The sequence below is a fragment of the Coregonus lavaretus genome (genome assembly GCF_964263955.1).
Source record: "Coregonus lavaretus genome assembly, chromosome: 20".
Lineage (NCBI taxonomy): Eukaryota > Metazoa > Chordata > Actinopteri > Salmoniformes > Salmonidae > Coregonus > Coregonus lavaretus.
This window is the reverse complement of record NC_140007.1, coordinates 39,235,085-39,248,932: the sequence shown is the minus strand read 5'-3', so window position 1 is coordinate 39,248,932 and position 13,848 is coordinate 39,235,085. Positions and strand designations below refer to the sequence as shown.

At 41.3% G+C, this 13,848-nt stretch overlaps 1 protein-coding gene across 1 annotated transcript; it reads right to left on the bottom strand.

The window, feature by feature from the left end:
• Positions 1-1,407: 1,407 nt before the first annotated feature.
• Positions 1,408-5,544, bottom strand: birc5b (baculoviral IAP repeat containing 5b; the record flags this gene model as incomplete). Its single annotated transcript, XM_084184705.1, has 4 exons — positions 1,408-1,485; positions 2,358-2,475; positions 2,714-2,823; positions 5,419-5,544. The coding sequence occupies 4 exons, from the start codon at positions 5,542-5,544 to the stop codon at positions 1,408-1,410; spliced, it is 432 nt and encodes a 143-aa protein (XP_084040831.1).
• Between the last annotated feature and the right edge of the window lie 8,304 nt (positions 5,545-13,848).

Below are 13,848 nucleotides of genomic sequence, written 5' to 3'. Positions count from 1 at the left end.
GTGCAACAGTAGTACATCTCTGGATGAATCGGAGGTTCTCTGTGGTGCTAAAAGTACTCTAGTAATTCAGCAGATAATTAGAAATGCTACTGGGCAAATAGGCTATATTTTGCCAACACAAATCAAAACAAATATGCCGGTCTATTATTAGAGAATGAGGTTGCAGCTGTTTTAACTGTAGGGTATGCTCCATTTTATTAGGCTAGTAGTCCTACAGGTTATGACATTGTAATACACAAAACGTGCGTGGCTGCAGATAATTAATATTAGGCCATCACTGACAAAGTATTGTTCTGTTAGGGCTTGGGACTTTTCAAAAGTGTTTCAAATGTAGGCTAATACAGAGACAAGTTCCACTATATTGTGAGATCACATGGAGAAAAAAAAAATGTACCAACTGGATAAAGCGGTATTAAGCAGCTGATCGGAGCTCAGTGGCTGTGTTGCATTAGACTTTAATCCACTACAGAAAGGCAGTGGGACAGCATCTCTAATACCCTCCTCCCCCTACACACACATACACTACAGTCACACCTACAGCATCTATACTATGCTGCTGCCGTGACAACCAACTGCCGATTCAACTTTCCTCTCCAGGAGCACCTAAGCGTCCCTGTGCACACTCTTCGTGTCCTGTGGCTCAGCACAACCCTATGTGAGTGACACGGACACCCCTCACCCTGCTGAACGCACCCCTATAAGTGACAGATGTTACTAGAGCAACAGTTGGTGTTGAGAGGGAGGGGCTTGGGGCCATCTGTCCAGGGTCAAGGTTTGAAAAGAGGTGGCAGAAACGGTGGCGGTGTCACATTCAGGAAAACTCAACGGCAAGTACTTTGGGGGAGAAAAATAGGAAAAAATAACCCACAATGTTATTCTGTTGGCTGCTCAATGTGTGCCTTCTTGTATTATTGCCCCTGGGGCGTTAGGGTCCAGAAGGTGATCTCAGAGTAGCAATGCGGATAAAGGATCAGATCGACGCTGTCCAGACAATCTTATTCATTATTATCGAAAAGGCAAATCTGATCCTAGATCACCACGCCAACTCAAGACGCTTTTGTGAATGTGGGCTAGAGAAGCTGAGCTATGGTAACCTACATGTCTGTGACAATGTTGGAAAACAGCAGTGGTGTAAAATACTTGAGTAAAAGTAAAGATACCTTAATAGAAAATGACTAAAGTACTTTTACTTAAGTATGACAATTGGGTACTTTTTCCCACCACTCGAAAACAGGGCTACATACAACCAGTGTGAAGGCACCACCTTGTGGTAAAATGCAATTCTGCATTCAAATAGTACTAAAACGCTAACACGGTAGAAAATAGAAAAGCTTTATTAATTCAGAAAAATATTTACAGAAAAACACTCTAAAGGCTAAAATATAGAACTACATTAAAGATGCCAAATCATAGCGTCCTCATGTAATGAACCGTTTTCTCCACCTCATCTCGAAAATTGGCGATCTTCAGATGGATAGTCTTCCTCTACAACAGTAGAAATTACATGCTATTGGCACAGGCAAACTACAAGTAATGCATAGCTTAGGCCTACAGAAGTAAACTGAAAATGACCGCAACCCTACAGCAAGTATCAAATATAGCGCTTAAACTTAAAGAAAATCAAAAGCACAACTTTCAGTGAAGGGATGAGTCTACACAGCAGAACATCCAGGGGCAATGTGCAATGTACTCTATCATGCATTTGCCTTGTATGAGATGTACAGGTAACTGCCAAAATAAAGGAAACACCAACATAAAGTGTCTTAATAGTGGGGCCATCACGAGCAAGAACAGCTTCAATGCACCTTGGCATATAGAGTGTCTGGAACTCTATCAGAGGGATGCGACACCATTCTTCCACGATAAATTCCATATTTTGGTGTTTTGTTGATGGTGGATAACGCAATCTCAGGTGCAGCTCCAGAATCTCCCATAAGCGTTCAATTAGGGTTGAGATCTGGTTACTGAGACAGCCATGGTATATGGTTAACATCATTTTCATCCTCAAACCATTCAGTGACCACATGTCCTGTGGATGGGGGCATGGCCATGGTAGCCAAAATAATGGCCTGCCCAGCATTTCTATACATGACCCTAAGCATGATGGGATGTTACTTGCTTAATTAACTCAGGAACCACACCTGTGTGGAAGCGCTTACTTTCAATATAATTGTATCCCTCATTTACTCAGGTGTTTCTATTATTTGGGCAGTTACCTGTATATTATGTGTATGGCATCGACAATATCATGTATATGATGTTTATTCTTTATACAGCAGTACGGCGTGTCCAAGACAAATTTTCCCATTGGGAACAATAACATGTCTAAATAATAATATATATAGTTGGTGACATACAATGTAGATACACAGTCTCTCCTGCTCCAGATGGTAGAACTCCGCCACAGTCAGCTCCCCAAAGTCTTTCTTCATGGCCAGGAAGCCACAGTTAGGAGACCGTTTGATATGCTCAAACCTACAGACAACAGAGACAGACATATAGGTAATTAAAGACTCATGACGACAACGGAAAAGCTTTGCTGATAATACAAAATGTCCAAAAGGTACAACGTTTCCACTGAACAATAATGGTATTGAATCCAATGTGAAGGGTGAGGAAGACTTGATGGTTTCTTATACAGTTCGGGCACAGAGCTTTTTCTCTGACCAGTAATAACTCTGGGTCATAGTTCTAGTGTAAGGACCAAATTTACCAGGGGTTGTCCTCAGGTTCCCAGCCCTCCAGCTCTCTGAGACAGAAGAAGCAGCAGGCCACATCAGGCTCGTTCACACTGGGGCAGTGGACAAACCCTGCCGTCGCCATCTGCAAATAGACAGTTCTATACAGTTCAAATAGACATGTTCAGAAGGAGCGTCAACCTTTAACACACTGTTAAGTCACAGTCTCACTGGGGCAGTGGTGTGGCTGTTTCAGGGTTAAGTAATGTGGTAACAGAGTAGGGCCTACACCATGTTGTGTCAGCCTGGTCTCAGACTAGACGCAACAAAGTATGATATGTTACATTTGCTATGGTTACATAAAGACAAAAGGTCACTCAAGGCAAAAAACTAAAAGGAGGGTGGTTGACCGGGGTGGATGGATGGGTGTATAACGCAAACATCTAGCAACCCAAAGGTTGTGTGTTCGAATCTCAATTACAGACAACTTTAGCATTTGAACAACTACTTTTTAGATACTTAGCTAAACCTTCCCCTAACCTTAAGCCTAACCCCTAGGCTAGCTAACGTTAGCAACTTAGCTAACATTTGTGTTAGCCACCTAGCCAGGGCTCAAAATTAACATTTTTCATTGATAGCATTGATGCTCCCAACTTTAAAAAGTCAGGTGCACCACATGAAATTTAAGAGCATCCCAAAAAAATAAATATATTTTTGGGTGAAAAATGTTCATTTTGAGCCCTGGCTAGGTGGCTAACACTAATGTTAGCTAAGTTGATAGATGTGTGTACACACACAGGGCCTATATGAATTATAGCTACTTCTGAAGCACATGCTGTGCCCTTAGAAATGTATGTAACACTGTAAATACATTCGTTTATTATAAAAGCTAAAATGTTGTTACGAATACCTGTCATTGAAATTACAAAGTCATTTGTGAAATATTAGGTTTCTACATTGTGTAAAAGCATTAATTTCCTATTGAGATGTATTACATAAATGGTACACTGTCTCTTTAAATACATGAGGTTTGTGATGACTTATTACAACTATTATCTGGAAGATTATATATAGTTGCACAGTGCTCACAAAATACAATTCCTGGTCGCACAGCAAACTATTTTGTCTCATATGCCACCAAACTGTTCGAACTTTAGAGCCCTGCACCTAGCTAACTTCAGCAACAAATTGGAATTCGTAACATATCATACGAAATTTAATTCATATCATACGAAATGGATAACTGACATCCACAAATTAATACATACCAAACTGAAAAGTAACATATCATACTAAATGTTTACGTCTACCCCCGAGTCTAGGTTGGTTGTGTGGCTGTTTGAGGGTTAAGCAACGTGGCAGGGAGCTGTCACCACACCGTTCATCACCAGAAGCAGAGGGAGGGGTAGGGGGTCAAGGGAGGACTGAAGAAAATGCAGACAAAACAAAACATAATAATAATAATAATAATAAGCCATTTAGCAGACGCTTTTATCCAAAGCGACTTACAGTCATGCGTGCATACATTTTTGTGTATGGGTGGTCCCGGGGATCGAACCCACTACCTTGGCGTTACAAGCGCCGTGCTCTACCAGCTGAGAACATCTAGCACCTGCTTAACAGTAAATCTCCACATGTCACATTGGCCACATCTATCCGTACCCTGGACAGCCAGGAAGGGCTCAAATGCAATCACAGCATTTTACGCAATAGTCTTAACATGTAACAGCTTTAAAGTCCAACATAAATATCATCCTATGGAGAATTCTGCCTATTACAGAAAATATTGGGTCGTCATAGCTCCAAATCGTAACTAGGATCTGTCTTGGGCAATTCTATGTGTGACAGAATTGCCCGAGACAGATCCTAGTTACAATTCGGAGCTAGGGTCATCATGAGTAGCTTGTTGGATCATAAACAACCTGTACAATCAGGAACTTATTGGAGAGGGTCAGGGTGTTATCTATGTAGTAGTCAGACATGAATCAGCCTGTTAAAATATATATATATATGATTATTGCCCTACACAAACAATACCTACATTATATTATATGGCCTCTACTCTCCCTGCCCTTCATTTCCCAGTCAGAATGACAGTCATTGAAATATAAGGTATCAGGTGACCCTACCCCAGTCTTTAGCGCCAATTGACGATAGTATCTTCTGACAGAGGGACTTCTGGTAAGAGCCCCGACGCTTGCTCTTAAATGTACACTCATCGCTTGTGGTACGGTTTTGGAAACATCAGAAAAAAATTAAGTTATATTACTACACGCCTTTATAGGGTTAGTGTTCCCACAAGGCCATATCTCCATGTTACATTGCTTATTTACAGAAGACATAGGTGGCCACCTTTGCTAATTAGCCATCTAGCGTGCTCCGAACACCTGTTTGTAATCTTAACTGGGGAGAAAGTGTAGTTTGTCAACGGGAAGCACACGGCTTGTGGATCTGTGCAACATTTCTACAGGAAGTGTATCTTTATTTGAAATATTATTTTTCACTGATGTGAAAGGGGCATATCAGCAAATGTTTTGAAAACCGGTTTGAAAGCAATGACGCATATTTCTAAACATTAAAAGACGGCATCGGAATTGTAGTTCACACTGAGGCAACAGTGGGCAAATTTAACTGCTGGACACTGTACATACGGAGAAGGGTTTGAGAGCTACAGGTGACCCCAGCGTCCTCGCTGACAGGAAACATTGTGTGATACTGAATGGTGGTTTCTTAATCTTACCATTTCAGGTGTGCATTGACATTCCTCACGAAAAGGCCAATCGGCAAAGCTCTGGAGTCGCGTATCATAACTGTACATCTTGTTGTAGGAGTAAAACCGCGCACTTGACTCATTTAGACTGGCCATGGCCTCGAGGAAGAGAAGCAGCTTTTTGAGCATGAGAATGATGTTGGATATATACAGGTGTGGCCCACGAGACACTGATTGTGGACAACGAGGGGGGAAGGCAAGAGGAAATTCCAAATATTGAAGTTCAGGGTATGTTGTAGTTTACAGTTACTTAGGCTACTTTTCACTCGTTAGCCGAGAATATTCCTTGTAATCTTAGACTAAAAGGCCAAAAGATACACAGGTGAAAGCTTAATAGAAGTGAATTACTTTAATCATGTGACTTGGAACCATGAGCTTATTTTTTATTTTTTTATTTTTTTATTTCACCTTTATTTAACCAGGTAAGCCAGTTGAGAACAGGTTCTCATTTACAACTGCGACCTGGCCAAGATAAAGCAAAGTAGTGCAATAAAAACAACACAGAGTTACATATGGGGTAAAAAACATAAAGTCAGAAATACAACAGAAAATATATATACAGTGTGTGCAAATGTAGCAAGTTATGGAGGTAAGGCAATAAATAGGCTATTGTGCAGAATAATTACAATAGTATTAACACTGGAATGCTAGATGTGCAAGAGATTATGTGCAAATAGAGATACTGGGGTGCAAAAGAGCAAAATAAATAACAATATAGGGATGAGGTAGTTGGGTGGGCTAATTTCAGATGGGCTGTGTACAGGTGCAGTGATCGGTAAGGTGCTCTGACAACTGATGCTTAAAGTTATTGAGGGAGATAAGAGTCTCCAGCTTCAGAGATTTTTGCAATTCGTTCCAGTCATTGGCAGCAGAGAACTGGAAGGAATGGCGGCCAAAGGAGGTGTTGGCTTTGGGAATGACCAGTAAGATATACCTGCTGGAGCGCAGACTACGGGTGGGTGCTGCTATGGTGACCAATGAGCTAAGATAAGGCTGGGATTTGCCTAGCAGTGATTTATAGATGGCCTGGAGCCAGTGGGTTTGACGACGAACATGTAGTGAGGACCAGCCAACAAGAGCGTACAGGTCACAGTGGTGGGTAGTGTATGGGGCTTTGGAGACAAAACGGATGGCACTGTGATAGACTACATCCAATTTGCTGAGTAGAGTGTTGGAGGCTATTTTGTAAATGACATCGCCGAAGTCAAGGATCGGTAGGATAGTCAGTTTTACGAGGGCATGTTTGGCAGCATGAGTGAAGGAGGCTTTATTGCGAAATAGGAAGCCGATTCTAGATTTAACTTTGGATTGGAGATTCTTTATGTGAGTCTGGAAGTTGAGTTTACAGTCTAACCAGACACCTAGGTATTTGTAGTTGTCCACATACTCTAGGTCAGACCCGTCGAGAGTGGTGATTCTAGTCGGGTGGGCGGGTGCCAGCAGCGTTCGATTGAAAAGCATGCATTTAGTTTTACTAGTGTTTAAGAGCAGTTGGAGGCTACTGAAGGATTGTTGTATGGCATTGAAGCTCGTTTGGAGGTTTGTTAACAAAAAAGAATGTGATCAAAGGTCATGCAGGTTTTTTTTGAATTAATTGTTTGTGTACTCTGATTGATTGCAGGTAGGAAACTGAATGCAATGCACCTCCACCTGGGCCTTCACTAGTTAAAGGGAAAATCCACTCCAAAACTGTCTTTTGATATTTTTTCCATTAGTCCACTGTTGATACGGCAGTCAGATTTTCAAGAAAGTGGACTTTCAAGAACCAAAGTGTCACCGGCCATATCATCATGATGATGCACAGCCACAAAGTCATAATTATGGCTAAACCCCGCCCATTTCTACAGTTTATCTTCTTAAAATTAGATTTTAAACCTAACCTTAACCAAACTGCTAACCTTATGCCTAACCTTAAATTAAGACCAAAACGCTATTTATTTTAACCATGTTTGACTTTGTAGCTGTGGATCTAACTTTGTGGCTGTGTTATCTAGTGCAACCACCTGTTTCCTACAAAATTGTGGCACATTCCCTGTTCTATACCCCCATATCACACACTCACAAACTGAAAATATAACTTGTGTACAATTAATTGGTTAGAGAAAGGTCTCAAATATCTCTTTCATTTGTACCCTGGTTCCTGTTCCAGTCACATCTTTATTCATGTTCCTGTGGGTCAAACAAAAACACCCTAATGATTGGTTGACAAATATTGCCTCCCACAATGCAGGTGATGGCTGAATGGTGCAGTTGGTGAGAAGCAACTGCAGTGAGTTGAAGGTGACTTCATAAAAACCTGCATGACCTTTGATCACATTATTTTTTGTAAAGTTCATGCAGTCGACGTGTAGTCACAAGTTGGGTTTAAAACCATAATGCAACACACTTTGAAAGATGGTGACCAATGATGGACTTGACAAAAGTGATCTGCTTGAATGCGCCCATTGACTTGTTGGTAAATTGCAACTTATTGTGCCCAAATGAGGTCTATAGAGCTAGGGAGTCTGGCTAACAGCAGAGATACTGTATACAATGACGAGATGGTCTTGTATCCACCCTAACAATGGGAGTTTTTGTCCCAAAGGCAGGAAGGCAGGCGGTCTGCTTATCGGTCTGCTTATTAAAGAGCGACTGCCCCTAAAAAGCAATTTCTCGTTTTGAAAACGGCCTATGAGGCATTGATTCTATTGTCAAAATTGACTACAAAGTTTAAATAGTATAATTTTGGTCGTAAAATCAGTCTCGTCCAAAACTGAGATTTGCGAGATGATAGGAAAAAATGGTATGTCACGGAATGAAGGGTACCGTAACAGTTTTCCTTGGGTTGGGTTTATTTCAATCCTGGCCACATGCCCACAGCACCCAAGTACTCATCAATTCGGAACGCAGCTGCACATTACCCGATTGTAATGCCCGTGGTCAATTTGGTTTTTGGATCATATCCCTAAGGGGCTAGTTAGAGACCATCAGTAAATTACACAATGTACATGGGACAATATAATTTATTTTCAATAGCTCTGAATTTAAAAACTTCAAACTATACTGAAATTGTAGAAATTCATATACACATTTTGAAATCATTTAATGAGACAACTAAAAGATGTGCAACATGGAAATATTGTCCCATTTACATTGTGCAATTTATTGACGGTCCCTAACTAGCCCCAGAGATAGACTATCCAATGTCAAACCAACTTTACCACAGTCACACACCAGCCAGCTGAAGCTAATTGGCGAATGAAGTTGGCTAGCATTAGGGAGGAAGAGGAAGAGAGAGGCCCAACTCGGCAGAACATTTGTTTCCCTCCAGCAGGTGGTGTGTTTTCATTGTTTCATCCACCAAGTTTTTGTATGGAGGTCAAAGAGGGTGTCAAATTTAGTCAACAAAAAAAAGGAATGGCTTATTTTCTACGTGAGGTTTATTTGATCGAATAGAAGTTTCGTAATGCTTAAGTTGTTACAGGTGTACTGATATAAGGAGGACACGTGACATCCCGATAAACTTTGAGAAAACTTTATATCGGAGTTGTCTCGAGATAGCTATGCATATTCATGGCATGAGGCTAGTAGCATAGCATCTCTCTCCATTGAATACAGGCTGTTGACGTCAACAACCCTCATCGAATATTTAAAAAAGGATTACAATAAGGAGATGTATCCACCAATCCAAAGAAAGGATAGGCGGGAGCTAGACAGCCCGCCGTGCTGCATTGTGGACAACAATTCCCATTGTTAGGGCGGAGAGACTTCAAGGCACAATACCTTGTTATGTAGAAGGGTGAATGTCTGTAACTGTTTACTGTTTTGGCAGAGTCAATGTACAAACGCTTGCCAAATGCGAACACAGCCCCCCTTTAAGCAGACCGAAAAGCAGAATCGGTGTATTCCTGCGTGGACAGATTTTGACGGGCATGAACGCTCTCTTCCTCTCTGCTAACACCTGACTCGAAGTCATGTGAGTCGAGTCAGCCAGGGGATAGCCTAACGCCTTGATCACACCGACAGTGTCATTGCGTTTTGGTACACCAGAAGTAAATTAATTTCCAATTTCAACGCTGCGTTTGCCTTGCAGCATTGCGAGGCAGTTGTAGTGCGTTCTGTGTGGGTCATACCTTGGATTTATCAAACATATGCGTCAAACTGTACGCGTAGACGGCTTGACAGAAATGGTAGCAGAAGGTGAACGTTGAACTTTTGTTGCACACATCCAGTTGATGCTGCATACTATTTTGCGCATAGACCCTATCGGTGTGATCAAGGCGTACAGGTAGCCTAGCTCTGGCCCCATCGCATGTCGACCACAAATTCTCTCTTCACTTAAGGGACTTGCACTGATGCCCTCGACCAGAGCTAGCCTAAACGCTGAGGTGTAATGGAGGTATGTAGGCTAAGGGTTGTTTCATACACATTTTCATATTGATCATCACTGATAAAGCCACATATGGACTATTCAATATTCTCATGCAAAATTGGCTAAACCTTTTTAAATGTGAAAAAAGACATGATCCGCTCTTTCCATGCAGTAGGCCTAGGCTCTGACTGGGTAAATAAATCTAATAATATACGTTTATTTTTGGCCACAGAAGAACAATGGTCATATGGGGCTCCAAGCATTACAATTGCTCCGAAGAAGAAAATGGAAAGATGTAGCTCCCTCTTTTGGACTGTACAGGTAAGTACTAGTGACCCTGTACCAATACTGTAGCAGCCAATTGACTTGAATCTTGAATAGGGTATTTGTCCCCATTTATAAACACATGAAACCACATGTCCCCAGGACATCCATTGCTAAGAAGGGATACATGATAGCCACCTTTTTGGAACAACTTATTTTCCTCACAGCCTAGTGCACTATTCAAATAGGAATACGGACTGAGGAAACAAAGGCAGGCGTTCTCCAATAGTAGCCTACATCATAGAAATTAAATCCCAGGTGAGTTTGATTTTATTGTACTGTATTTATGATAGCTAAAAACAAAAAAGTGCACCCCTTTGGGTCCCCAGGAACCAGATTGGGAAATACTGGGGTAGAGGACTGGTGTGAATATGCACCACTAAAAGCCTGATAAAACCAACCAAATTTAATTTGTCACATGCGCCCAATACAAAAGGTGTAGACTACTGTGAAATGCTTACTTACGAGCTCTTTCCCAAAAATACAGAGTTATAAAAAATATAATATTTGCTTAATAAAAAATGGAAATAGTAACGCAATAAAATAACATTAACAAAGCTATATACAAGGAGTATCGGTACCGAGTCAATGTGCAGGAGTACGATGTAGTTGAGGTAATTGAGGTAATATGTACAATACCAGTCAAACATTTTAACACCTACTCATTCAAGGGTTTTTCTTTATTTGTACTATTTTCTACATTGTAGAAACTATGAAATAACACATATGGAATCATGTAGTAATCAATTTTTTTTTTAACAAATCAAAATATATTTTATATTTGAGATTCTTCAAAGTAGCCACCCTTTGCCTTGATGACAGCTTTGCACACTCTTGGCATTCTCTCAACCAGCTTCATGAGGTAGTCACCTGGAATGCATTTCAATTAACAGGTGTGTCTTGTTAAAAGTTAATTTGTGGAATTTATTTTATTCTTAATGTGTTTGAGCCAATCAGTTGTGTTGTGACAAGGTAGCGTTGGTATACAGAAGATAGTCCCATTTGGTAAAAGACCAAGTCCATATTATGGCAAGAACAGCTCAAATAAGCAAAGAGAAACGACAGTCCATCATTACTTAAAGACATGAAGGTCAGTCAATACGGTACATTTCAAGAATTTTGAACGTTTCTTCAAGTGCAGTCGCAAAAACCATCAAGCGCTATGATGAAACTGGCTCTCATGAGGACCGCCACAGGAAAGGAAAACCCAGAGTTACCTCTGCTGCAGAGTATAAGTTAATTAGAGGTAACTGCTCCTCAGATTGCAGCCCAAACTAATGCTTCACAGAGTTCAAGTAAGAGACATCTCAACATCAACTGTTCAGAGGAGACTGCATGAATCAGGCCTTCATGGTCGAATTGTTGCTAAGAAACCACTACTAACCACTACTAAAGGACATCAATAAGAAGAAGAGACATGCTTGGGCCAAGAAACACGAGCAATGGACATTAGACCGGTGGAAATCTGTCCTTTTGGTTTGATTAGTCCAGATTTGAGATTTTTGGTTCCAACCGCTGTGTCTTTGTGAGACGCAGAGTAGGTGAACGGATGATCTCCTCATGTGTGGTTCCCCCTGTGAAGCATGGAGGAGGAGGTGTGATGGTGTGGGGGTGCTTGCTGGTGACACTGTCTGTGATTTTATTTTGAATTCAAGGCACACTTAACTAGCATGGCTACCACAGCATTCTGCAGCGATACGCCATCCCATCTGGTTTGCGCTTAGTGGGACTATCATTTGTTTTTCCACAGGACAATGACCCAACACACCTCCAGGCTGTGTAAGGGCTATTTGACCAAGAAGGAGAGTGATGGAGTGCTGCATCAGATGACCTGGCCTCCACAATCACCCGACCTCAACCCAATTGAGATGGTTTGGGATGAGTTGGACCGCAGAGTGAAGGAAAAGCAGCCAACAAGTGCTCAGCATATGTGGGAACTCCTTCAAGACTGTTGGAAAAGCATTCCAGGTGAAGCTGGTTGAGAGAATGCCAAGAATGTGCAAAGCTGAAATCAAGGAAAAGGGTGGCTACTTTGAAGAATCTAAAATCTAAAATATATTTTGATTTGTTTAACACTTTTTTGGTTACTACATGATTCCATATGTTGTTTCATAGGTTTGATGTTTTCACTATTATTCTACAATGTAGAAAATAGTAAAAATAAAGAAAAACCCTTGAATGAGAAGGTGTGTCAACTTTTGACTGGACCTATACATGTACGTTACCGTTCAAAAGTTTGGGGTCACTTAGAAATTTCCTTGTTTTCCATGAAAACATACATGAAATGAGTTTGAATAGGAAATATAGCAAAATGAATAGGAAATGTGGTCATTGACAAGGTTAGAAATAACGATTTTTAATTGAAATAATAATTGTGTCCTTTAAAATTTGATTTCGTCAAAGAATCCTCCATTTGCAGCAATTACAGCCTTGCAGACCTTTGGCATTCTAGTTGTCAATTTGTTGAGGTAATCTGAAGAGATTTCACCCCATGCTTCCTGAAGCACCTCCCACAAGTTGGATTGGCTTGATGGGCACTTCTTTCGTACCATACGGTCAAGCTGCTCCCACAACAGCTCAATAGGGTTGAGATCCGGTGACTGTGCTGGCCACTCCATTATAGACAGAATACCAGCTAACTGCTTCTTCCCTAAATAGTTCTTGCATAGTTTGGAGCTGTGCTGTGGGTCATTGTCCTGTTGTAGGAGGAAATTGGCTCCAATCAAGCGCCGTCCACAGGGTATGGCATGGCGTTGCAAAATGGAGTGATAGCCTTCCTTCTCCAAGATCCTTTTTACCCTGTACAAATCTCCCACTTTACCACCACCAAAGCAGCCCCAGACCATCACATTGCCTCCACCATGCTTGACAGATGGCATCAAACACTCCTCCAGCATCATTCATTTGGTCTGCGTCTCACAAATGTTCCTCTTTGTGATCCGAACACCTCAAACTTTGATTAGTCTGTCCATAACACTTTTTTTCCAATTGTAGTGTATTAAGATTATGACTTTGTTAATGGTTTTAAGTGGAACTTGAGAGGATGTTTATTTAGTGTCAAAGGGAATGGTTTTAGTGTGACGCCACATAGGACAGAGACGTCTGTGTGTTGTAGACAGGGGATTGGACAGTAGAGGGAGCCACCCATATTTTGGGGAAGATTATATATACTGGGTTTAAACGAAGAAGAGCAGAGCAGAGCAGACATTGCAATTTGGGAGCTGCTCTCCGGGTGATCTGGACATCCGTAAACTTATGCTGAAATCTTGTGATATGAATAAACCTTATGATCAAAGTTCAGTATAAGCGGACTCCTTTGTTTACAGCAATAACTAGCGACATTAACTCGACACTACAAATGGCGTCACGAAAACGGACGGTCTGCATCTCTCCTTTGCTCAATTCAGGCGCCGAACTGACTCGCGTTCCGAAGTCATGGCCATATAAGGGTGAGTTCCTCACCACTTTGGGCATTTGTTAGTTTGAAGGCTATTTGAGTGTGCGCTGGAGAGATGTACCGTTGGGGACCGATGTGTTCTTTGTGTTGCTTTATTGCTGAGAACTGGGGGTCTGGCCTAAACATTATCAATTTGTTTGCACTGGTAGACAGCGCAAAAGGGGGGAGAGAGTATCTATAGGAGTGGCTATAGAAATATGTGGCTATAGAAATATGTGGCTTGAATAGGAATTCAAGAACAATCGATGGAAGTGAATAAGGCAGAGAT